The sequence below is a fragment of the Peromyscus eremicus genome, chromosome 2 (assembly GCF_949786415.1).
Source record: "Peromyscus eremicus chromosome 2, PerEre_H2_v1, whole genome shotgun sequence".
In the NCBI taxonomy this organism is placed as follows: Eukaryota; Metazoa; Chordata; class Mammalia; order Rodentia; family Cricetidae; genus Peromyscus; species Peromyscus eremicus.
In genome coordinates, this window is record NC_081417.1 from 66,452,336 (window position 1) to 66,477,922 (window position 25,587).

The following is a 25,587-nucleotide window of genomic DNA, read 5'->3' on the forward strand; positions in this document are numbered from 1 at the left end:
AACCCCTGTGAAAGGGGTCGTTTGATCCCCCCAGAGGGCCGTGACCCACAAGTTGAGACCGCTGCTCTAGTGGCTGTGTATTTATTTGCTGGGTTCAAACCTCATGGTAGTCCCGTTGGGCCATGGGTTGTGTATTTCCCTCTTTAATAGACACAACTAGTTTTCCAGAGTTGTTTGCACTTCCACACACCCGCCTGGACCTGCACCAGGCTTGGGTTGCCCTGTGTCCTTGCCCACACTTGGTAGTGTCTGTCTTTTGATGCTTTGGACTTGTTCATAAGGGGATGACGACCTGGTGGAGGCAGTATCCTGCATCTTTCGGGCAGCGTGAGGATACAGTGTTTAGAGAAGTGGGAAGTGATGGAAAATGGGTCCAGTCATGGCCAGACGTTAGTGGTCAACACATAAGCAACGGAATTGACAGTGACGGAGGTGGAATGAGAAAGGCCAAAAAGCTGCACCGTGAGGGGCCATGTGGAGGCTTGAACACACATGGAAACAAACTAAGCTGGAGATGAGAGTGGTGTCCATTTGAAGGCAGAAGAAACAGACCCCTTCTGGACACGTGTGAGATGTGCAGAGGGGATGAAGATGTTCCCGGGGCTCGGGGCTCGGGAATGATGAGGTCAAGGCTGGAAACAGCTTGAGATCCACAGGGGTGAGGGTTTGAGTCAGGGGTGTGGCTGAGATCTCCCAGAGAGTTACGTGAAGTCAAAGCGAGGAGGAGGAGGAGACGCTTGCCTCCAGGGGGCAAGCAGAGGACGAACTGGGGGAGACTGCATCGCTTCCCTCGGAAATGCTGGCATGGGCTGAGAAGCGTGAGTCAGGCACTCCCAGCCCCAACAACAGCCCAGGGTCCATCTAAGCAGCCGGGACTTTTCTCCTGCAGGAGCTTGCATCACCGACCTGAGAAGATGGTTGTGAAATCCGCATCAGGTTGCGTACCTCTGGCAGCGTCTTAGGGACAATGGGCACCGAAGACTCAAAGCATCTTGGTGTTGGAGTCCTCATCGCCTCCACAACATTGCTGCCAATTAGTTATCCCGCACCCCGGGCAAGGAACTCACAACTTCCCACGGCAGCCCACTCCAATTCTGGGCACGAAGGGATCTAAAACCAATCTCAACCACATGGGAAGTCAAAGAGAGCGATAAAGCTGTTTCTACTCCAGTGGGAATTGCCCTGGGTGGAGTTAAAGGCCAAAGACATCGTGGAAAATACTTTTCTACCCTACCCCCCCTACCCCCGCAACACCCCCCCCCCGTCCCTTCCTGCTGGGCTTGGGGTTACAGAGACGGCCCCCCCACCCCCACCCCCGACACACACAGAGCTGCGGGGATTGCATCACCATTTGCACACGGCCCCGGAATGCGCTCAGCCTTGCAGGCATTCCTCTGGCTCCCTCCAGCGGGGCCTACACCGCCTGGAACCCCGCCAGGGTCTCAGGGCTGAAGCGGTGCGTGCTTCAGCGCAGACCCACTAGGTTGGACACGTGGGAGGATGAGCGGCCGTGGATGAGAACAGACCCGCTGCAAGCCGCTTCAAGCTTCCCTCCCTCAGCGTTACCCGCACCCTGCCCTGCACTGGGCTCTGAGAAAGAGCTGGGCGGATCTGATTTCCCAAGGGCCCCTTGGGGCAGTGGATGCTTTGAGAGACAGGCTCGCAAGAAGGGAATGTGGGTCTGTTCTCTCTGGGCTTCGTTTTTTAGAGGTTGGCAATGAGTTTTTTCAAAGTAATACCATTAAGTAGGTTTATTGGTTTTGTTTTCAATATAATTGTATTAAAAGCTTGTTCTGGCCGGAGCCTGTGTCCCTTGACCTGCCTTGAATCCCCCCCAACCTTGTCCCCAGAAGCTGTGGGAAGTCGCCTCTTAGGTTAACTGCTATTACATTTCTCAACCAGATGCTGGGTCAGGGGTGACCGGCAGGTCTCCACAATTCACATTCTCCACTTTTAAAATCTATTTTCCCTTTTTATTTTGTGTGTATGAGTGTCTTATCTCCATTTTGTATATGCACCACATGGCTGTAGTGTCCCAGAAAGCCAGAGAGGTGCCAGATCCCCTGCAACTGGAGTTTCAGTGATTAACCATATAGGTGCAGGGAATTGAACCCAGGTCTCCAGGAAGGGCAGAGGGTGCTCTTAACCACTGAGTCATCTCTCCAGCCCCATAGGGCAATCTGAGGTACTATCTTCAAGAACTTCATCCATCTCCTTAGAGACTCTTTTCAAGTAGGACGGTGTCCACCACCTTCATTTACTCACTTGGGTATTCTGCATTGACCCCTTTATTATATGAGCAATGAGAATTTGGCTTACACCATGTTCTTCGCCTCCTTAACAGAATCTATCATAATTCTGTCCCAGTGTTCAGTGTCTCTGATAATATCACTATTTAACAGGTTTTGTTTTTTTCTTTGAAAGAGAGTCTCGCCACGTGGTGGTGGCACATACCTTTAAATCCAGCACTCGGGAGGCAGAGGCAGGCAGATCTCTGTGAGTTCGAGGCCAGCCTGGTCTACAGAGCGAGTTCCAGGACAGACACCAAAACTACACAGAGAAACCCTGTCTCAAAAAAACAAAACAAAACAAAGAAAAGAAAAGAAAAGAGAAAAGAAAAGGAAGAAAGGAAGAAAGAAAGGAAGAAAGGAAGAAAGAAAGAAAGAAGGAAAGAAAGAAAGAAAGAAAGAAAGAAAGTCTCTTTAAATAACCCAAGGTGACCTGGAACTGGATCCTCCCGCCTCAGATTCCCCAGGAATAGAAGTAGAATTGTACACCACCTCGTCTGCCTAACACTTTCCCCAAGAGTCTGGTGACCCTCCCTTTTCCAATTATATTATTGGGCTTATACAGAAAGAAGGCCTGGGTGGGGTGGGTGGCATTTCATTGTAGTGTGAGCTCATTTTGTGGCAGACTCTACTTTTAGGATCCTCTTCTGTGCCCTTAGCTGGTATCTTCGATCAAACCCTCTCTCTCCACCCGCCCCACACCTTTCCTAGTATTGACCAACCTCTGTTTTTGTGCGATCAGCTTTTTAGCTTCCACATGAGTAAAATATATCATGTCTGTTTTTCTGTGCTTAGCATCTCTGTCGGTTTGAAAGAAAATGACCCCCATAGAGAGCAGCACTATTAGGAGGTATGACTTTGTTGCAGGAAGTGTGTCCCTGTGGGGCTGGGCTTTGAGGTCTCCTATGCTCAAGCTACACCCAGAGACACAGTTGCTTCCTGTTGCCTGAGGATCAAGATGTAGAACTCTCAGCTCCTTCTCCAGCACTATGTCTACCTGCGTGCTGCCATGCTTCCCACCATGATGATAATGGACTAAACCTCTGAACTGTAAGCCAGCCCCAGTTAAACATTTTCCTTTATAAGAGTTGCTGTGGTCATGGCGTCTCTTCACAGCCATGGAAACCCTAACTAAGACAATGTCTTTCATTTAACATCTTCCAGTTTCATCAGTGTTGCAGCAAATGGCAGGAGGTTTGTTTGTTTGGTCAGGAGTTTTTTGTTTGATTGGTTTGGTTTTTTGTTTATTCTTTTTGTTTTTTGTTTGTTTGTTTGTTTGTTTTTTTGAGACACAGTTTCTCTGTGTAACCCTGGCTGTCCTGGAACTCACTCTATAAACCAGGCTGGCTTTGAACTCAGAGATCTACCTGCCTCTGCCTCCTGAGTGCTGAGACTAAAGGCGTGCGCCACCGCCGCCACCACCACCACCACCAGGCTGGTTTTTTGTTTGTTTGGTTGGTTGGCTTTTGGCAGGATCATATAGCCCAGGATAGCCTCAAACTCCTGTCCTCCCAGCCCCACCTGCCAAGCGCAGAGATTACGGATGTGGATCAGGCCTGGTTTAGGATTGTACCTTTTTTAATGGTGAATAATGAATGCTATGTTGTAGATATATTAAAAGTTCCTTAGTCACCAAAATTTGTTTAGCTCCATAGCTGAACCAAAGGGCATAGTAGATGTTATCTATTTTGTATCATTGCTCTTTAACAACCTTCTTCACAGAAGTCCATCCTCACTCACCATTTAAGGATTTTATTTTTATTTTTTCTACTCACTCCTGTAAAACTCCAGCCTTCCACTGTATCCTGGAGTGTAGCCGCTAATGCACAGCTTAACCTTTTTTTTCTTTATAGTAAACAACCCCAAAATTTAGTGGCTTAAAACTACAAACATCTTGCCTAGTTGGTGGTTGTCTTTAATCCCAGCACTCAGGAGGCAGAAGCAGGTGGATCTCTGAGTTCAAGACCAAATGGTCTACATAGTAAGTTGGAGGCCAGCTGGAACTACATAGTGAGACCCTGTCTAAAATACAAACAAAATGAACAAAGATATCTCAACCAACAAACATCTCTCCTTCTCACTCCTGGTTTTGTTTTGTTTCGTTTTGTTTTCTTTTTCCTGAGCCTTGGCAGCTAGGTCAGGTCAGAAAGAGCTGGATGGCGTGAGATGGCCTCCCGTCCATATTCAGTTACCGGACTGATGTCCTCTGCAGAGGGCCCCTCCCACCTCACTTTGTGCATGGACCCTAAGTTCTCCTAATTTAATGGTCGCTAGCTTTCCCTTGCTGCTGCTCATTACTTCAGTGGTTTTTTTTGTTTGTTTGTTTGTTTGTTTTTTTTGCATTTAGAAATGTTAAATGCTTGCATTGAAAATATTTTGTGTGTGATATATGTGCACAGACACCTGAGGAATGTATCTAGCAGCCCTGTTCCTCTGAGGCAGGGTCTCTCTCCGAACCCTGAGCTCTTGTTTTTCAAAAGACTGGCAATCAGCAAGCCCCAGTAATCCTCCTGTGTCTGCCTCCTCAGTGCTGGGCTTACAGACACATATGGGACCATGTCTGGCTTTTCCTGGGTCCTGGGATGCAACTCTGGTCCTCATACTTGAGCTGCAGGAGCTCTTTTGGGGGGTTTCTTTCTTTTTTTTTTTTTTTCCGAGACAGGGTTTCTCTGTGTTGTTTTGGTGCCTGTCCTAGATCTCACTCTGTAGACCAAGCTGGACTCAAATTCACAGAGCTCCACCTGCCTCTGCCTCCTGAGTGCTGGGATTAAAGGCATGTGCCACCACTGCCTGGCTGCAGGAGCTCTTAATGGCTGAATCATCTCCACTCCACACACGTGCTCTCTAAAGCATCTTTCAATGTGGAGTGAGCATGCATCTTGGCAAGAATAGGAAGGCAGGAAGGCTCAGCTGTTAGGAGCTTCCTGTTCTCGCAGAGGACCCATGTTCAGTTCCCAGCACCTACATGGTGACTCATAACTGTGTGTAGCTCCAATCCCAGAGGATCTGAAGCCCCCTTCTGGCCTCCGAGGGCACTGCACACATGGTGCATTTACATGCACTCAGGCAAAACACTCATACACACACTATAAATCTTTTCAACAATATAATAATAATAATAATAATAATAATAATAATAATAATAATAGGAAATTAGGAGAGGGGGAAAAAAGCCCAGAGGAAAACTCTCTGGTCTCCCTAGTGTTCCTAGACTGTATCTGCCTTGCTTGGCTCTACCAGTTCTTTTAGATACAGACTCCTCCTCCACCTCCAAGTCTACAGACGTCCTACTGCACACCACACATAGGCTCTGCCCTGCCAACATGCTGGCCTGGCCTTCCTCCTGCTCACCGCCCCTCCCCCCACACGAACACACCTCAGTATAGGCACTCACTCAGTAGACACAGCCAGTCTTGGGTTGCAAAGTGGGTTTTTTTTTTTTAAAGATTTATTTATTTATTATGTACATAGTGTTCTGCCTGCATGCCAGGAAAGAGCACCAGATCCCATTATAGATGGTTGTGAGCCATCATGTGGTTGCTGGGTATTAAACTCAGGACCTCTGGAAGAGCAGCCAGTGCTCTTAACCTCTGAGCCATCTCTCCAGCCCGGCAAAGTGGGTTTTTATTGCTGACTCAACTGACCAAGTTCAGGGATCCCACCCCGACAGCAGCAGGCAAGAGGCAGCTCTGGGGACACCTGGAGAGCAACCTCTGCAGTCACAGAGCAGGTGAGTGCTCAACGATGCAAGTACACGGCCGGCCAGTAGACGGCGACAACGAGTGAGTGCATCCTGTAAGCAGAGCCCCTTAGTCCAGATAGGATGGACCACTTTGGCCATTTCTGGACCAAGCTCGCTGGTGGCTTAGACCTTGGCCAGCAGCACCATGCACCAGGACACCTTTTACTCCCGAGAGACACAAGACTATGCCCAAAGGTCTGGGAGAGCAGGAAACAGCAGGCCACTCTCAGAGGCAAGGCTTCAGCCCCAGTTACCTGCTTGAACATGCCAAGTTCAACAGCACATGTACGATGTGGGTATGTTTTGGCTTCGTAATTCACGGGCAACATGGCAGGAAAGGCCATGTCCTTTATCATAAAGGGAGGAAGGACACACAGTGGTGGATTTAAACACAGAAGTCTAACTCATTAGTTTACACTCACCCACATGTCAGACCCACTCCAGGTGGAATGGAGGACATTTTCTTTATGTTCCTGTTCCTGGTCAGAAAAAGTGCACAGTAGACTTAAGAGAATACAGCAAGCAGTGCCTTTCCCAGGAGTTTCAGAGAACCCTCTGCAGAGACACCACTGGGCTGGGGATGTGACTCGGCACTCGCCGATGCAGGCAGGGGACACTGTTCAACCCACAGCACCAAGAAAATAAGTCATCTTCACCAGTATGTGTGTCTGTCCTTCCAGAACTACCTCACATGTATAAGCTTGGATTTGTATAACCTCAGTTTGCACACGTGGGTGGGAATTATAAAAATACGATACAATTTACTCCACAAATTTACTCAGTTATAAAAACCCTTTTATATCACAAAGAGTATCTTAGTATTTGTGTGAGAACATGAAAATTTTATTCTCGGGCTGGAGAGATGGCTCAGTGGTTAAGAGCACCGACTACTCTTCCAGAGGTCCTGAGTTCAATTCCCAGCAACCACATGGTGGCTCACAACCACTTGTAATGAGATCTGGTGTCCTCTTGTGGCCTGCAGGAACACATGCAGGCAGAATACTGTATACATAATAAATAAATAAATCTTAAAAAAAAAAAAAAAACTTTATTCTCAAATAACTTTTCTGGAACTCAAACACCACTTCAGAGAATCAACAATCTAGGTCAAGGGCCCCAGTCTTTCTGAAAAGGACCAGTTAACAAATACTTCAGCTTTGTGAGCCCATCTGTCATGGGTACTTCCTTGGGTTTTTGCTTTGGTGCTTGAGTAGTTTTCAATTATATTCTTCCTCTGACAACGTAAAAATCAATCTTAGCACCAGCCAGAGAAAGAACAGGCTTTGGGAGACCAATCAGATGGCTCAGTGGATAAGGGCACTTGGTGACCTTAGTTCAATCCCCAAGATCCACTTAGGAGGAGAGAACCCATTCCAAGAAGTTGTCTTCTGACCTCCACAGGTATGTATGTGCACATGTACATGTACACACACACAATTAAGTGAATAAATTAAAAAAAAAAACAATGTATAAAGAGTCGGCTTTGGGCCACTGTTAACCACAGTAGTCTGAAATATTGTTGAGATACCAAATGAGGTAAAATACTTAAACTTGCTTTGTGAGTTGAAGTCTAAGGTAAAAAATTATTACACATCTTTGTTTATTATGTAACGGTTGCATATGTCTTTATTTTAGAGTAGTGAAGGTATGTGCCAAGGTGTCTATGTGGAGGTCAGAAAAACGATATGAAGTGGTCAGATCTCTCCTTCCAGCACATGGGTCCTGGAGAGCAAACTCAAGTGGTCAGGCTTGGTGGCCAGCACCTTACCTGCTGAGCATCTCACCAGCTCTAGAGTGTTATTTTTAAAAATCATGATGTGGAATATGGTACTCTAAGGCTAGTCAAAAGCCCATGGCTCGGCAGTACTGTCTTGTTAAGTGGTCCTGCTGTCAAACTGCCTTCTGAATATTTCAGTTTGTTAAGTTTGAGGAACCATTTCTATAGTTCGTCTCTAGAGCACTTTCTCACCCGAGACCATCATGAGGACCAGACACAGCGTTCCCTCCTGAGTGTGCAGCCGGCTCCAGGTGCTGCTTTCCACTGAGCCTCCTCCTCTTCCGCTGATGGTCATTCTTACCTTCCCTTGGGAGAGGGAGAGGGAAAGGGAGGGAATGCAGTCAGGGTGTGTGTGTGTGTGTGTGTGTGTGTGTGTGTGTGTGTGTGTAAATGTATGTATTTATGTTTGCAGCCACAGATCTGTGCTGCTCTCAACCCTCTCTTTTACACGCCAGGGTACAGAGCATAAAGGATTACAGAATGCTCAGCCCTAAGAGGAACTAACATGTGTACCACACCATCCTCCCAAGGTTCATGGACCATTACAAAAGGGATGTACAGAGCGGAGGAGCCAGAGATGAGGGATGACTACAAGAATGTAGTATCTTCTAGACAGCAGGGCAGCTGCACTATGAACTCACAGTAGTTTGACAGCAAGACTTCTGCCGGTCCCAGCCACCAAATCCCAGCATGGAGATGAGAATTAGGCATCAAATCCCACCCCTAGCCATGGAGCTATTGGCAACCAATAGCTGCTGGGAGAGGAAGAGAGAGATGTGTAAGAGCGTAGCCCCTGAGAAGTCAACCACACCCTATGAAAGGCCACACACCCAAAATTATTGGGCAGAGCAAACTGGTCTTGATGGGTTTAAAAAAAAAAAAAAAAAGAAAAAAAAGAAAAGAAACAAAGTTGGGTGGGTGGGCAGGGTTGGACCTAGGAAGAGTTGGAGGAGGAGTGAATATGATCAAAACATGCACAAAACTCTCAAGAACTAATAAAAAAGACTTAAGAGAGAGGGAGGCCGGGGAGATAGCTCAGTGGTTAAGAGTACTTGTTCTTGCAGAGGGCCAAGGTTTGAGTCCCAGCACCCACATGGCACTCAGAGTCATCTGTAACTCCAGTTCTAGGGACTCTGACATCCTATTCAGAATTCCATGGGTGCCAGGCATGCAGGCAGTACAGATACATACACCCAAGAGAGACACTCCTGCACACAATTAACTCTACTGCTCTTGCGGAGGACCAGAGTTCAGTCCCTAGCACCCATGCCAGGCAGCTCACAATCTCCCTGAGTATCTGTTCTCGTATGTAATACCCACATGCAAATGCACACATACACATAACTAAAAACAGTGAAAATAATTTTTTTTTTCAGAGCTGAGGACCGAACCCAGGGCCTTGCGCTTGCTAGGCAAGTGCTCTACCACTGAGCTAAATCCCCAACCCCGAAAATAAAAATTTAAAAAGGTAGGGCACATGAATTAGATAAGAGGATATAAAGCTAATTGTTTTTCTAGTTCTAATTCTGTACAGATCTTGTATTTCAGTGGTGGATAAGAGTATATAATATGGGGCTGGAGAGATGGCTCAGTAGTTAAGAGCACTGACTGCTCTTCCAGAGGTCCTGAGTTCAATTCTCAGCAACCACAGGGTGGTTCACAACCATCTGTAATGAGATCTGGCGCCCTCTTCTGGCCTGCAGGTATACATGCAGGCAGAATGTGTATATATAATAAATAAATAAATTTTAAAAAAAAGTATAAAATATATTAAAGCAGAGCAGCGGTGGCGCACGCCTTTAATTCCAGCATTTAGGAGGCAGAAGCAGGTGGATCTCTGTGAGTTCGAGGCCAACCTGGTCTACAAAGTAAGTTCCAGGAGGACTATTTCACAGAGAAACCCTGTCTCAGGAAAAAAAGAAAAACAAAACAAAACAAAAAACCAAAAAGCTCACTTAAGCTGGTCATGGTGGTACAGGTCTTTAATCACAGGACTTGGAAGAAGAAGCTGGCAAATCACTGTGAGTTCAAGGCCAGCCTGGTCTACACAGTGAGTTCCAAGATTGAGATGGATGTCTAAAAAAATAAATAAATAAAAAATAAAATATATTCAATACTGAAAGTGGAAAACTTAATGTGAAGTTCAACAACTTCTACTCCAAATGCTAACTCTAACTGTATAGAAGTTCATTAAATCGTAGACGCCCGCCAGGCGGTGGTGGCACACGCCTTTAGTCCCAACACTCGGGAGGCAGAGCCAGGCAGATCTCTGAGTTTCAGGCCAGCCTGGACTACAGAATGAGTTCCAGGACAGGCACAAAGCTACACAGAGAAACCCTGTCCTGAAAAACAAAACAAAACAAACAAACAAACAAAAAATTGTAGAGACGTTCGATCTGTTTTTTTATTTTGTTCTTTTTTTGCATTTTTGTTGTTGTTTGGGGGTGGTGGTTTCGAGGCAGGGTTTCTCTGGATTTTTTCATAGTAATACTTTTCTTATGTGGATACCATCTCTGGCCTCCACACACATGTGCACATATATACACAATATACACCCACATGAACACATACACACACACAAAGGCATCAGAATCAGACTAAAGGGCCCTACCAATGCCAACTTCTTAGCTATATATAATACTTCAACATACTTTTAGATGTTTCCACTAGAAGAAGCCAGGTAAAAGCTAGAAGGAACCTCTGAGTTATTTTTACAGCTTCTTACAGTCTGTTTTTTTTTTTTTTTTAAAAAAGGCTTTAGAAAAATCGAATTGAAGATCTTGTCCCAAAACATTGTAAGCAATGATAGGGCAACAGAGCTACAGAGCAGACTTCCCAGGAGTGGAATGTCATCAGCCACAATTGGACAAGTCTCCACAGGCCGTGGGGTTCCTTTCCAAACCATGATCAATCAGCTCTGAGATCTGTAGCTGTGATTAGGAAAGAGTGTCAAGTTGACAGGTGTCTAATTTGGCTACACCGATCATAAATCCTCAGTTATCTCAGAGCATCTCATTAAAATCACCTACAGGCCACACATTCCTCTAATCGCTTCCTACATGGCACAGAACTATACAGTGTTAATTAGTTCATCAAACTGTAATACACTAACTCATTTATGTCCACTTCCTCCACAAACCATGACTTGAGGCACAAAACGTATCTTGAGCCAGGGGTGGTGGTATAGGCCTGTCATCCCAGACCCAGGAGACCGAGGCAAGAGGATCAGAGTTCCAGGCCAGCCTAGGCTACATGAGCGAGCACCTTGAACTCTGCCCCACATTTTGTTCAGCTCATGCTAATCACTAGAAGCTGAGTCACGGCAGCCTCTTAACAGTCAGTCAGAGACAAACTAGTAAGAACTCTCTTGAGGTTGGGGGTGGTTTTCCTTTCTGACTCAGGATATTCAAAGAAGCTCAGAGTTTTTATTTGCATGTGTGTAATAAAGTCCCTCAAATGCAGGAATTTAATTCATAAAGATTTCTATAGTCACTTCATTTTATTTGTTAGTCACCTAAGACATTACAACTCAGTGTGACTTACAATAGAGAGGTCAGGCTCTTGAGTGAGAAGAGCCAATATGAACTGATGAATGGATCAGCTGTACAGTAGAAGCCTGTTAGGGTGTTCTCTGTCACCGGGTGTGGTGGCGCACACTTTTAATCTCAGCACACAGGAGGCAGAGGCAAAGGCAGATCTCTGAGTTCAAGACCAGCCTGGTCTACAGAGAGAGTTCCAGGACAGCGACAGCCAGGGCTGCACAGAGAAACCCTGTCTTGAAAACCCAATGAGATAAAACAGGATGTTCTCCAAATCAAGCACCAAGAGTAACAACTGTTTTCAGGCACTCATCCACAGCAGCACTCTGGGAGGCTTTAGCACTGGAGCAAAGCACAGGGTGAGCACTCCATGCTGTAGAGCTCTCAGTGAAAGAAGTTTATTAACACACATTTCCTTCACCAGGATCGATGGCGCACACTGGAGGCAGAGGCTGGTGGATCTTTGTGAGTTTGAGGTCAGCCTGGTCTACAAAGAGTTCCAGAATAATCAGGGCTACATAGAAAACTGTCTTGAAAAATCAAAACCAAAACCAAAATCAAACCACTTCCTTCAAATAAATATTTTATTTTTTGGTTTCTTGAGACAGGGTTTCTCTATGTCTGTAGCCCAGGCTGGCCTCGAACTCACAGAGATCCGCCTGCCTCTGCCTCCCAAGTGCTGGGATTAAAGGCGTGCGTCACCACCGCCCGGCTTAAATCAATATTTTAAAAGGCACCAACCAAAGCGGTAAAACAACAAAAGCAGGTACATCCAGAGGTCAACTGGGCTGTCTAAAAACACCATGGGGCTCAAGACCCCAGTGCCACCAAGGACTCCTCAGGGTCAGTCATCTCAACAGGCTCAGAAGCCAGTTTAATCCGCAGAACCTCAGCAAAGCCATCGCCAAACCAGCACGTGACGTGTGCCGTGTCGACGGTGAAGAAGAAAAGGCGGTCCTGACAGAGCTTCCGTCGGTACACAGACCGAGGGTCTGCCGAAAGCACAGCCTCAATGGCACACTTGGCTTCCTCTGTGGACTGAAAGTATTTAAAGGACATCCGACCAGCATCTGCAACGAGAAAGACACAAGCTCTGGAGACAGTGAGTTTCGGCATGAGATGTGGTAGCTCAGCAGGTCACATGAAAGGAACAGGGTCTGGAAACCTATTCATTACAGAGACTTGCGCCTCCAAAAGTTCTCTTCTACTGAACAAAATACTCGTGGTGTATTTTCCATAAATCTCCAAAACAGGAGAGGCAAGCTTTCATTTCTGTCCACAAATACCACTCTTTCTATGTTCAATCTATACTTTAACTCTTGTCATTTTCCTAATGGAAGGGACATTGTCAAAGAAACAAGTGGCATTCTCAGTATTCTCAAGGCTGCCCACCAGACATCTTTAATTCCAGCACTTGAGAGGTAGGGACAGGTGCTGTGGAATAATCCTTCCATACACTGTGAATATGCATTACTCTCATTGGTTAATAAAAAGCTGACAGGCCGGTAGCCAGGCAGGCAGTTAAACAGGAAAGCCAAACTGAGAATGATGGGAAAGGTGGATTCAGGGAGAGACGCCAGCTAGCCACCCAGGAAGCAAGACATGCTAAAGAACAGGTAAAGCCATGAGCCATGTGGCAATACACAGATTAATAGAAATGGTTAAACGTAAGAGTTAGCTAGTAACAAGCCTGAGCTATCAACCAAGCATTTGTAATTAATATAAGCCTCTGAGTGATTATTTGGAAACTGGCAGTCGGGAGAGAAATGTCCAACTACAGGTAGGCAAGATCTCTGTGAGTTTAAAGTCAGCCTGATCTACATAATAAACCCCAGACCATTTAGTGCAGAGGGAAAGAGGGAAGAAGGAAAGGTAGAAAACCAGGCATCCAAACCCCACTGCTAGAAGCAATGCCACATTCCTAACAGATGGAGAGTCCACGACAAAACTTCAAAAGACCATTAAGAAGCTCAGCATCCTCAGAAAAGCCCAGTCATGTATTTCAGGTAAACAGATGGTCACCCTTTCAAGTGACAAAACCTCCCATGTGTATGCATTCTTCAACAAAAATAAAGTATATATGGGCAGCTGAAGAGATGGCTTAGCAGTTAAGAGCACTTGTTTTGCAGAGGACTCAGATTCAGTTCCCAGCACCCATATGGTGGCTGACAACCATCCAAAACCCCAGGGGATCTAACACCCTCTTCTGACCTCCTTGAGCACCAAGTACACACATGGTGCACACACACCCATGCAGGCAAAACAATCACACGCATAAAGTAAAGTAAGTAAATCATATATGTGTGAGTATGTGTATTTTAAGGAACTGGTGAGAATGACAGGGAGTAAAGGTGTTTGCTGCCAAGCCTGACAACCTGAGTTCAATACCTAGTGGAAAAAAAGAACTGATTGCTGCAATTCCACATAGGCACTATGGTGTGCACAGGTGCAACACACACACACACACACACACACACACACACACACACACACAAATAAATAGACAGATAAACAAACAAACAAATAAATTTATGTTTGGGGGCTCTTTTTGGTTTTTTGAGACAGGGTCTCTCTGTGTAGCCCTGGCTTGCTTGGAACTCACTATGTAGATCAGGCTGGCCTCGAATTCACAGAGATCTACCTGCCTCTGTCTCCTGAGTGCTAGGATGAAAGATGTGTGCCACCATGCCTGGCCAAATGGTTTTTGTTGTTGTTGTTTGGGTTTTTTGTTTGTTTGTTTGTTTTGAGACAGGGCTTCTCTGTTTAACAGCCCTGGCTATCCTGGAACTCACTCTGTAGACCAGGCTGGCCTTGAATTCAGAGAGATCCGTCTGCCTCTACCTCCCATGTGCTGAGATTAAAGGCGTGTGCCACCACCACCCTGCTCCAAATGTTTTTAAGTGGCATATAAAACCCCATGTGGCCTCATGCCCTTACTGTAGGCTCTGGGACCCTCCTCAGTTCACTGTGCTACATGACCTCTCAGCAGCCACACCCCCTTCCTCTCGGGCTATGCACTGGCTCTCCAGAGGCTGGCTTCCTTTCGCTGGTTAAACTGACTCACTCCTTCATCTCTTTGGTGTCTGCTCTCGTGTGTCTCCTCAGTGAAGCCTCCTCTGGCCATTTATTTCCAAATGCAACCCTCTAACGCTGCCCTTCTCTTTGTTACGTCCTGGACCACCATTGCCTTCTAACAGTGTATGTTTCTGTGTGCTTCGCACAGCAGTGTGCTGACTTCTATGCCTTGAGCTTACGTCTCTCCGCCCATTAGAATGCAAACTGTGGAGGCAGGGCTTTCCTGACCCCCTTTCCTCACTGATGTTTCCCCCACAGGCAAGAACAGTGCTGGAGAGGCTCAGTGAGCAGCTGCACAGTAAACAAACGCACTTACCTCACCCTACGGCCATGCTGGCTGTTTACTGAAAAGTAACACAAGAACAGCTCTCAACCCTGTGCAGATCTGTCATCTCCTTGGAAACCAGCTACTTCTTGCTAGCATCCTCATTCCCACCTCTTAACAGCCACCAGCCCCCTTCATCCTCCATCTGCCATGAACTGGGGAAGTCAAACAACACATGCTAAGAACCATGTGCTAAATGGGCTCCCAAACAGAGCCCTGTGGCCTTCTTTTGGCAGGAAGTGCATACCCTGTGGGGGGAAGCACTATGGCAGGAGGGTCTTCTCTCCCTGTGAGATCCTGGGGTCCCCTGACAGAAGAAAACAGATACCTCTTTGGCCAGATAGAAAAGCAAGAAAGAAATTGGGTGTACCCAAGTATAAGCAAGCACAATCTACCATCTGAACACTGTCAGAAAAGAGAACAGAGAAAGGCAAGCAGAGCAGGGAGAGGGCTCAGTGGTTAAGAGCACCTGCTGCTCATACAAAGGAGTTGAATTTGGTTTTCACTACCCACGTTGGGCAGTTCACAAATGCCTGTAGCTCCAGCTCCAGGAGATCCAGAGCCCTGCCCTGGTCTCCACCAGCACCTACATAGACACATACCCCCAAGACAGACACACATGCATACACGTGATTACAATCAAATAAATATTAAGTAAATGAAAGATGAAGGCTAAAAGTCATGGGCATCTCCTGAGGCAGCAGTTACTCTCAGATGCCTTCTGAGCACCTGGACTAACCACCAACCACACAGTTGTCAAACAGAAAGTGCCCTGTGATCGTGCATCCAGTTTATAATCCTGCTCCTTAGAAATCCAGTCATGGGGCTGCAGAGATGGTTCAGGGGCTAAGAGCATTAGTAGCTCTTCCGGAGGTCCTGAGTTCAATTCCCAGCAATTTCATGGTGGCTCACAGCCATCTACAATGGGATCTGATGCCCTCTTCTGGCATGCAGGTGTATATGCAGATAAAGCACCATATACATAAAATAAGTAAATTTTAAAAAACTATTTAAAAAGATGGGCAGCAGTGGTGCACACCTTTAATCCCAGCACTCACAGCACTCAGGAGAGAGAGGCAGGTGGATCTCTGTGAGTTCAAGGCCAGACTGGTCTACAGAGTCTTGAAAAACCCTGTCTTGAAAAAGGCGAAATACACACACACACACACACACACACACACACACACACACACGTGTGTGTGTGTATATATATAAATTAAAAGGGGGGGGGGTGCTGGAGAGATGGCTCAGTGGTTAAGAGCATGACTGTTCTTCCAGAGGAACCAGGCTTATTCCCAGCACCCACATGGTGGCTCACAACTGTCTGTAACTCCAGTTCAAGCGGATCCGACACCCTCACACAGACATACATGCAGGCAAAACATCAATGAATATAAAAATAAATAAATTATTAAAAAATCACACTGACAAATATTCCATATATATAACTGCTTTTGGAAGTGTCAATCCTGGCTAGATTTCATATAAAGGAAAGCTCATCATGTGACTGGGTCTGTAGCTGACATGCACAGGCCCTGATCCCCAGCACAATAAGAAACAATATAAAACAAAAGAACGTGCACTCATCTCTCACTCAGGCCTCGGGGACCCTAGGTACCCTGGCTTACCTCCTGAACTGAGCTTCCTCAGGTCCATGTCTGCATGAGGAGTAAACCGGACTCGTAAAGAGGCTGCAGGAGCCTCCTTCACCCAGGTGGGGACGACACTGCAGGGTGCTCTGTCAGCTGTCCCGGCACGGCAGGAAGTCCACCGTGTCTCTGCACTGCTCCCCTGCAGGACCAAGGCATGTTCCACGTTCCTAGACCTATCTGTGCCTTCGTTCAGAAAGCTCTTCAGATCCTGTGGGCCAAGCTGCTCTTCAGCCATACCCACACTGTCACCTCTGCTTGATTCCAACACCAAATCCACTGTTCTCTTTCTGTCCTCAGGGACAATGTGCTGGGTTTCTGTGCTGTCTCTAGACTTCTGGGAGTTTTCTTCTGGGGTTCTGTCTTCAAGGCATTTCGGTTTCTCCTCAGTGCTCTGGCAGTGCTGTGCTTTCCCACACCCTGAGAGCAGGTGCTGGTCACATCTGTCAGCTGTGCCATCAGCCTGGGACGCAGCCTTCGGCTTATGGTGGTTATTCTGCATATTCAAGTCCTCCAAAGGCTCCAAGTTCTGTGGTGAGTCATAGTCAGCAATGTAGGGCTTTATGTCTAGCACAGGCGTGCCATGGATCATGTCAATTCCAGACAGGTAGACAGCGCCACCTGAAGGGGAGAAAGGTCCTCTTACGTGCTTACAGTAGAGAGGGGTACAGGCAAATGGAGGAAGGAATTACCCCCTAAGTCTCTCTCCAAACACCCGCTTGCACTTCGTTGAGCCCACTTACACTGTTCTGCCTGGAAACCCACATCTTCACCTGCCAAACCCCTACTCCTCAAGGCCCACACAGAATACGTCACTTACAAACCTTCCTGGCTCTTCCTTCTCGGTCCTACCGAGGCATAAGTGAATAAACCTCCACTCAAGCCTTCTCATACAGAATGGCAATGGCTTACGATGCCTCTGTGCCTTGACAGTGAGCAGGTCCCCGGAGCACAAGCTGGGGTTCACTCATCTTTGCATCACTGCTAGGCACATGCCAGTCTTCAGCATGTCACCAAGACCAATGCACATTTCCACTGGGGCAAGCAGACTTTAGGAGGCCTGACATGCTCCCCAACTTGGTGCCCATGCCCTATGTAACCCCTTCTCTCAGTTTAACTTAATCTAAGCCAAAGAATATGGCAAAAGAGTTCTGATACCCTCCAATGATGATTTCCATATAGGACTCCTTGCTGGCCACAGACTCAACCTGACCAACTCTCCCTGCAGCCCAGTGAAATGTACAAGCACACTGGGAAAGCCCAGGTGCCAAGCAGCCATAAGATACCCTAGATGCCCTAGAAATGAAGGGCAGCCTTCAGGACCTCAGGGTACCTCCAGTCAACACCAGCATAAAGCTGGGGCCCTCAGTCCTACACCTATAAAGAAATGAACTCTGCAACAACCTCATTGCAGAGGACCAGCAAAGATGAGCCAGCAAAAATGAGCTCCCAAAGCTCATATATTTGAATACTAGGCTCCCATCCTGCTGACCCCTTGAAAAACAGCAATGCTTTAAACACATCATCAAGGTGTGCTGCCTAAACAGATACACTTTGGATCATTTTATTACACAGAACTAGAGATATGTCCATGAAGACTCAAAAAAGTCAGCAGGGCACAAGACCCTATAATTAAATATGAAGACAGGTCTCCAGCTGTCCCACTCAGATAGCTCTTGTCCACTTCCTGCTACTCGTACAGAGTCTCCTACCCTGACTCTTAGAACGTTGACTGAATGAGAACCATATACAGCAGGTGTTCACATTGATTCTGACTCTATTTTAGAAAAACATGATTGCAAGAAGACCCAGATGTCTGAAACATGTGATGTGCAAGCCTGGAACTGGGTAAAGATGGCACAGGACTATCTAAATGACAGGTCTCACAGGAGAACCCAAGAGTTCAGAGTAAACTCCCACGCTGCTCGTGGCTCCAGGCTGTCATTTGTCCCTGCGCATGACCATTACTTATTATGCTTTTCTCTTATCAACTGCCTTCTGACACAGGAGTGCCTGGCTCATGATCTTTATGATGGCTTTGAAAAGAAGCACTCCTGTCTCCACCCCTACACTGTTCATAATTGATTAGTGTTTACCCATTCACTTTTCTGATTTCACCTCCGTCAACAGAGAGAGGCTAAGTTCTCTGCAAGCAGGAATTTTCATCTGAGTTAATCACCAATGTATCTCTATCATTATCTAAAAAACAAGATGTGTAGTGGTAGCCTGAATGAGAATGGGCTATAGAAGCTCATCTATTTGAATACTTAGTCCCCAGTTGGTGGGACTGTTTGGGAAGGATTAGGGGATGTGCCTTGCTGGAGAAGGTGTGTCACTAGGGGTGGGCTCTGAAATTTCAAAAGCCCATGCCTTTCCCAGTTAGCTCTCTCTGCCTCAAGCTTTTGGATCAAGATGTAAGCCCTCAGCTACTGCTCTAGCACCATGTCTGCCTGCTGCCATGCTGGTGGTCATGGACTATAATCTTCTGAACAAACACTTCCTCTTATAAGTTGCCTTGGTCATGGTATCTTACCACAACAATAGGGAAGTAACCAAGACAACCAGTTTACGTGCATGCTCAGAAAATGTTCTAGAGCAGTTGTCCAATTTGGTAAGCCATGTTTTTTTTTGGGGGGGGGGGGCGGGGTTGTTCAAGACAGGGTTTCTCTGTGTAGCTTTGCGCCTTTCCTGGAACTCACTCTGTAGCCCAGGCTGGCCTCGAACTCACAGAGATCCGCCTGGCTCTGTCTCCCAAGTGCTGGGATTAAAGGCGAGCGCCACCACCACTTTGCTGGTAAGCCATCTCAATAAAGTCAGGTGGGTAAGCAATGACTTTGCTGGAAAGCCTACCATAATTGAGCACAATTCAGCACAGTTTAGGTCCCAAAAAGAACAAAATAGCCTCTCAACTATTTAGTCCAGTGTCCTGAAGAGCACTGAAGACCTACTGTGTAAGATCCTCAGCAACAAAAACTCTGTAGAGTCAGAGGGGCAGGCCCCATGCTTCCGCCCCCTTCAGGAGCAAGCGCTCAAGATGCAGCCTGGAATGGACTCCCTACTCCTATCTACATGCTGTCATCCTCTGCCTCCCTAACAAAAACTTGGTCTATTAGTCAAAAGCGAGAAGCTCTCTGAGCTTGGGTAGAACTCAGTGGGTAGAGTGCTTGCTATTATGCACAAAGCCCTGGGTTCAACGCCAGCACCACGTAAACTGAGTGTAATCAGTTCTCGGAGATCAGTAGTTCAAGGTCATCTTCAGCTCTATATGGATTTCAAGGTCAACTTGGATACATGAGACCTTGTATCAAAAACAACAACAAAACAAAACAAAACAAAACCAAGAAGCCCTCTGAAAACCTCCGATTAAAAGCAATCCCATCTTCTACAACGGCACTTCACTTCTACAGTCTGACAGACAGACGTTAAAGCCTGTAATGTAACATCCCAGGCCACTAAAAACCGCACAGCTGTGTTGGCCGGCACTGCAGTCTCAATGTCTCGTTCCTTCAGGCTGCAAAGAAGAAATAACACCACTCCTCTCCTGCTTTCCACATGTGCATGAACAACTGGGCACTACACATCACAACTGAAACTAGTCAGTGAATTTTAATCATCTTGTATTTCCTACATCCCAAGTCTTAAAAACGTTATTACTAATCTAATGATTACAAAATCTACAAGTTCTTAAAGTAGCACTTGTTTTTTATAGCAGAATGATAAAACCAAGCTCTGAGCACCTTCTAAGAGCTGGTTTTGTAGTGTTCCCAACGCTGACACCCTCTCAATCATTGTACATCCCTAAGTGTCTGAGGGCTCTCAAAGGTGACGCCACCAGTGTTGGCATGAACAGCAGCTAACAGTGAATTCTAAGCTGATTTGATAAGACTTTTAGGAGTAAGATAGGAAAGGTCAAAGTAGAAGGGAGTGAGCTACCTCCTCCTTGCCCAGCGTGGCCAGTGTCAGTAAAGTAGAAGTGAGTGAGCTATCTTCCACCTTCTCCAGCATGGCCAGCATTAGTAGAGTACAATGAGTGAGTTACCTTCCACCTTGCCCAGCGTGGCCAGCATTAGTAGAGTACAATGAGTGAGTTACCTTCCACCTTGCCCAGCGTGGCCAGCATTAGTAGAGTACAATGAATGAGTTACCTTCCACCTTCTCCAGCTTGGCCAGCGTCAGTCCTATCGCATTGGGGCGATGTGGGCTCCTTGTGGAGAACACTCCAGTCTTTGCCCCATTTAGCCTAGGCGGCTGCACTTTTGCCTTGTAGTTCAAATGGCCATTTTTGTGAAAAACAAACAAAATCCTATTGAAAATAAATCAAACCACGTGTTTAAAAAGAGGACAAATTACTTTAGTATAATGATTTGAGAAGGGAATGTAATCTCCCACTAATTAACAGAAAGAATAGTTTTTCTTAAATTATCAGTCACAGAAAATGAGCCCTCCCTCCATCCTTGTGGGAAGAAAGTCATCTCCACATGCTTAGTACTCAACACCAAGACCGGCATACAGCAAGAACTTAAGACTTGTACGTGGCCAAGTGAACACCACTTTGAAGTGCCTGCTGTTTGCCATGCAGTATGCTAACGTTTTCATACCCATTCAGTGCCGTAACAATCCTAGGAGGTATTATTTAGCCCTCACTCTGAGGGTGAAGAAATCGAAGCTCAGAAAAGTTCAATCTGGCAAGGCCTTTCTAAACAGAATATGAAAGTCAGAAACCATGAGGAAAAACAATACCAGGTTTGAATTAATTAAATCATTCAATCTAGGTCTAGGAGATGTTTGCTATAGATAGTGGGTTAGCTGATATTTACAATATATAAGTCATTCTTCATATATCATCAAGTAAAGAACTCAACACAGGACTCAAAGCAAAGAACAAGAATGTGCAACAGCTAACCCTGAGTCTCAATAATAATTCAGAGGACAAACTAAAAACATAACACTGTATTTCTCTACTGGGCAAGGTAAACATGGACAGAAACAGAACTCCTAGTGAGAGCAAGTAGTATCCAAATTTTTAAGGCTTTCTGTCTTTTAGGAAGGGTAAACTGAATTCTTCAAAGGCCTACAATAGAGCCTTTCTCTATAAAAGGTCAGATGGTAAATAGTTTAGGATTTTAGGCCAACCAGTAGCGGTTTAAATTATTCTGCTACCAGAGCAGAACTTTACAGTGGCAGCCATACATAAGCCAATAGCATGCCACTGACAGTATACAGATTCAGATCATGCTACACATCGGGTGCAGCTGTGATCCCATAAGCTAATGTACACAAATAAGCAGTAAACCATATTCGGTCCACAGGCCACAGTTTGCTGAGAGACCAGCATAAAGACCCATGGGCAGAGTCAAGGAGGTCTATGGTTTCAGTTCAACAGAAGGGAGCCATCACCAGGCGGTGCAATCCCAGCACTCGGGAGGCAGAGGCAGGCGGATCTCTGTGAGTTCGAGGCCAGCCTGGGCTACAGAGTGAGTTCCAGGACAGGCTCCAAAGCTACATAGAGAAACCCTGTCTCGAAAAAACCAAAAAAAAAAAAAAAAAAAAAAAAAAAAGGGAGCCATCATAATCAGAACAAGCTGTAGTTAAAACATGTTCCCTTACTGACTCCCAAGATCCTAAAGATGCCCAAATATGCAAACCACCAAGTGCACAAGCTGAGTATGGGAATCCATACATAATCCATAATTGTACAGATAGGGATGGTATAGATGGATGGCTCCAGAGCTGCCTTCAACTGGCGTACTTTCTCAGGGCCCAATCCACCACTTCTAACTATAAAACAACTTACCAAACATGAGAAAACTGTTCTAGGCCCATCAAGGAATGTTCAGGATTATTAAAGATGCTCTTTCTGATTTTCAAACAGGCTCTGGAGTGGCTACAGATGGATGGCTGCCTTGGAGTACCATTCTTGGCCATGAAACATGATTCCAAGTAGCCTATTGGCTCAGTGAAAAGATTTCCTGTGAAAGAAAATTGGGCAAGATTACTCAAAAGGCCAAAGATGTATTGGCTTCATAGTTCTAAAATCTAGGTACAACACAATTATTAAAAACATTATGTTTAAATACAGAGTCCTGCTATGTAGCTCAGGGCAGCCTCGAACTCATGAACCTCTAGCATCAGCCCCTTGGGATCACAGCTGTGCACCAGCATACTCACCTTAATTTTTATTTATAATTATATAAATACATAAATTATATTAACATAGTAAATGTGTTGATTATATATTGAGGTATAATTTACAATTATAATTTATATTTATAATTACTTCTTTGTATGTTCTTTGAGATGTCCCAGATCTCCATTTTACCTCATTTGCATTAAATCTTATTAGCACAACCAGTAAGACTATAAATCTGAGACTGTCTTCTCACAGAACATTTCCTTACTTTTTACTTACAAAAACTCTATTACTTATACAGAGAAAAAATTATATGCAACATGTATGTAAGTTAAAGGATAATGTACCAACCAGCCACACCAACCACAGTGCCTAACTGCTTATACTAACTGCTTGTATCTCTGTAGACTGCTTCCAGGAGCTGCGATCTGTGCTTTATCATCATGTTTCCTTCCAGAAGATGATCTTATCATGTGTACTTCTGAGCCTACACAATACTTCTTTTACTCTGAATTCCGTAAAAACAGACGCCACACTGTAAATTATCTTCCTAGACTGCCTTTCTCTGCCCCTCTATATTGTGTATGTTTCTGACAACTTTCAAGGTTTTTTTCCAAGAGTATTTTTGGGTACTGCTGTATTATTTTTGCTTGTTTGGGTTTTTTTTTTGTTGTTGTTTTTTTAAATCCTCGTCCATGCTCCTGTGGAAGAGGGTTAAAGACGAGGAAACTGTCAAATGCCAACATCAGCCACATACATCCTAGCTCTCTGTATCTCCCTAAGGAAAAAGATCATAAATCACACACGGTCGACCCAGCTAGCTACTGTGTTGGGACTAAGGCCAGGCCACACCCCGTAAGGAACATAATACGTCACTCTCGTTGGCCTGGGCGTGTCACGTGATCGCGAGGACACGTGACCCTAACTTTGGCGGCAAGGACAAGAACGCCCGACAGGCAGTTCGCGCTCTTCTCGGTGAGGAAGACAGCCGCTTAACGTGATGCTGCCCCGGGCGCGGCGCCTCCAGTTTCCTATAGTTTACCTGTCTCCAGGGCCGGCTGAGCGCACCCGCACGGGGCTGCTGTGCAGCTGGAACCCCGCTCCGCCAAGCCGCGCATGGCTGCGGGCCGCTGAGTCGTCCACACTCCGTGTGCAGCTTTCTGTTTCCGCTTCCGCCCTGTGGGCTTGGGCGCCTGCGCAGTAGTCGCTCGGTGCCGGGTCTCGGAGAACGGTGGCAATGGCGGTCCGGCTGCCGCGTGGAGGGCTGAGCTGGGCGCGGAGAAGCTGTGCGTGCGGCCCACCTTCCACCCATTATGCGGCTCTGGCGCTCTTGGGAAAGCCTGCAGTGTGCCCTCCGAAGATGGGACACGTGGGTAAAGATGTCCACGCAAAGATACCCTTGAATTATAAACGGCCTCCGTGACCAAAGAATGACCCAGTTTCAAAGGGAAATGATGTGAATATCTATGATCACATAGCAAAAGAACTGGAGTTTAGGGTGCTTTTTTTTTTTTTTTTTTTTTTTACATTCATGTGTGCGTGGGAACGTGTGGAAGTCAGATGACAGTGCGGGAGCCGGTTCTCCCCTTTCACCGCGTGGCTCCAGGGATCAAATTCGGCTCGTCAGTGTTAGCGGGTTCCTTTACCCCCTGAGCTAGAGAACGGAGGTTAAATGTTTAAAATTCTGCTTGGGCGTGGGGTATGGGTTACATTTACCACTCTGCTCCACTTTTTCAGCAATAACTATTTGTTGAGTAAGAAGCCCAAGTAAATCAAGTGGGGTGCATGTTACAGCCAACCTAGGCTAGAAGTTAATGTGGACGTTTCTTCAGCACCAAAATGAGAGTAAAGAACCGGCACATACATTGGAAAGCTGGGATTTCAAAATCTCGTGGGTTTAGAAGGAGGTGGGATGGGTAATCCACCACACATTACCTGTTACATAAAATATTAAAAATACCCAAGTCCGAAGATTAAAGGTTTAGCCATGAAAAACTGTTTCTCCTAAGTTCATTGTAACTGACTAGCAAGTCACTAGTAGGAAATAACCAATATTAAGAGGTAGGTTTTTAAGAAGAAATTGTGAATCTTTTAAAAGTTAAAACTGAGACTGTGTCCTCTATCAGGAGTTTTGTAAATGAAATTAGCAAAGTGCTTCTTTTCCATTTTTCTTTTTGGGGGTACTGGTCTCGTCTAGCTGGAGAAACAAGTTTTGAATACCGTTGGGCAACATCTGCGGGCTTTTAAAAAGAGCTGAATAAGCTGCAACTGCCACTAGTCGGCGCTGTTAACACCATAGTCAAAACTGAAAAGTGAAAGACATGCTAGTCACTTGATAATCATACCAAAAGTGTGTAATTGCCAACTGTGCCAACTACTGAAACTCAAAGTAGACTTGGAGACACTAGACCTAGGAATCTGCCTTTAAAAACAACGGGGGCGGGAGGGGCGCTGGAGGGATAGTTCAACAGTTAAAGCACCGGCTGCTATTCCAGAGGATCCAGGTTTGATTCCCAGCATCCATGTGGCAGCACACAACCGGCAGTAACTCCACTTCCACGGGATCTGATGCCCTCTTCTGGCCTCCACAGGCACCTGCACACATGTGCACACATACACACACAAAATTAAAAGCTGGGCATGGTGGCTTGTGCCTTTAATCCCAGCACTGGGGAGGCAGAGGCAGGCTGATCTCTGTGATTTGGAGGCCAGCCAGGGCCACACACACACACACAATTTTTTTTAAGTCTTCAGATGTAGTTCCGGCATGCCCAGACTCCTTGCTGCCACAGAAGAGGACAGCACAAAGTGGAGCTAAGGTGGATTCTTGGGGAATTATAATTCATGATCTCAAAGCTCTAAACCAACAAGAAAACAGGAATAATTCGATGCACACTGGTGCCTGGGTGTAATTAAGAAAGTAGCATGGATTTATAGGGAATGGTGAAGGAAACAGGACAAGGGGCGAGGGAGATGGCCCAGTGGGTACAGTACTTGCCATGCAAGTAAGGGACTAGAGTTTGGGTTGCCAGCACCCATGTAAATGCTGGGTAGGTGTAGTG

At 46.0% G+C, this 25,587-nt stretch overlaps 1 protein-coding gene and 1 non-coding gene across 3 annotated transcripts; one reads left to right on the top strand and one right to left on the bottom strand.

Annotated features, from left to right (window-relative positions):
- The first annotated feature begins 7,946 nt into the window (after positions 1-7,946).
- Positions 7,947-8,158, top strand: LOC131905469 (small nucleolar RNA U3). The gene has a single exon (XR_009377973.1). It is a non-coding gene; the product is annotated as a small nucleolar RNA U3 (small nucleolar RNA).
- A 3,758-nt stretch (positions 8,159-11,916) lies between these two features.
- Trmo (tRNA methyltransferase O) lies at positions 11,917-23,688 on the bottom strand. Of its 2 annotated transcripts, XM_059254301.1 has the most exons (5): positions 23,568-23,688; positions 22,190-22,364; positions 20,541-20,698; positions 16,375-17,016; positions 11,917-12,416 (listed from the first exon to the last, which is right to left on the bottom strand). In XM_059254301.1, the coding sequence occupies exons 1-5, from the start codon at positions 23,641-23,643 to the stop codon at positions 12,157-12,159; spliced, it is 1,311 nt and encodes a 436-aa protein (XP_059110284.1). In that variant the 5' UTR covers positions 23,644-23,688; the 3' UTR covers positions 11,917-12,156. The 2 variants fall into 2 exon arrangements, with proteins under 2 accessions (XP_059110284.1, XP_059110285.1); XM_059254302.1 differs by lacking the exons at positions 20,541-20,698; positions 23,568-23,688 and having other exon boundaries at positions 22,190-22,306.
- Between the last annotated feature and the right edge of the window lie 1,899 nt (positions 23,689-25,587).

Excerpts from the sequence above, each read along its gene's own strand:
- Trmo (XM_059254301.1), bottom strand. The coding sequence starts at position 23,643 with ATGCGCGGCTTGGCGGAGCGGGGTTCCAGCTGCACAGCAGCCCCGTGC. Across the intron at positions 17,017-20,540 it reads CAAGCTGGAGAAGGTGGAAG|GTGGCGCTGTCTACCTGTCT; the intron begins GTAACTCATTCA and ends TCTCCCCTTCAG. Across the intron at positions 12,417-16,374 it reads GAGGAAGCTCAGTTCAGGAG|ATGCTGGTCGGATGTCCTTT; the intron begins GTAAGCCAGGGT and ends TTCTCGTTGCAG.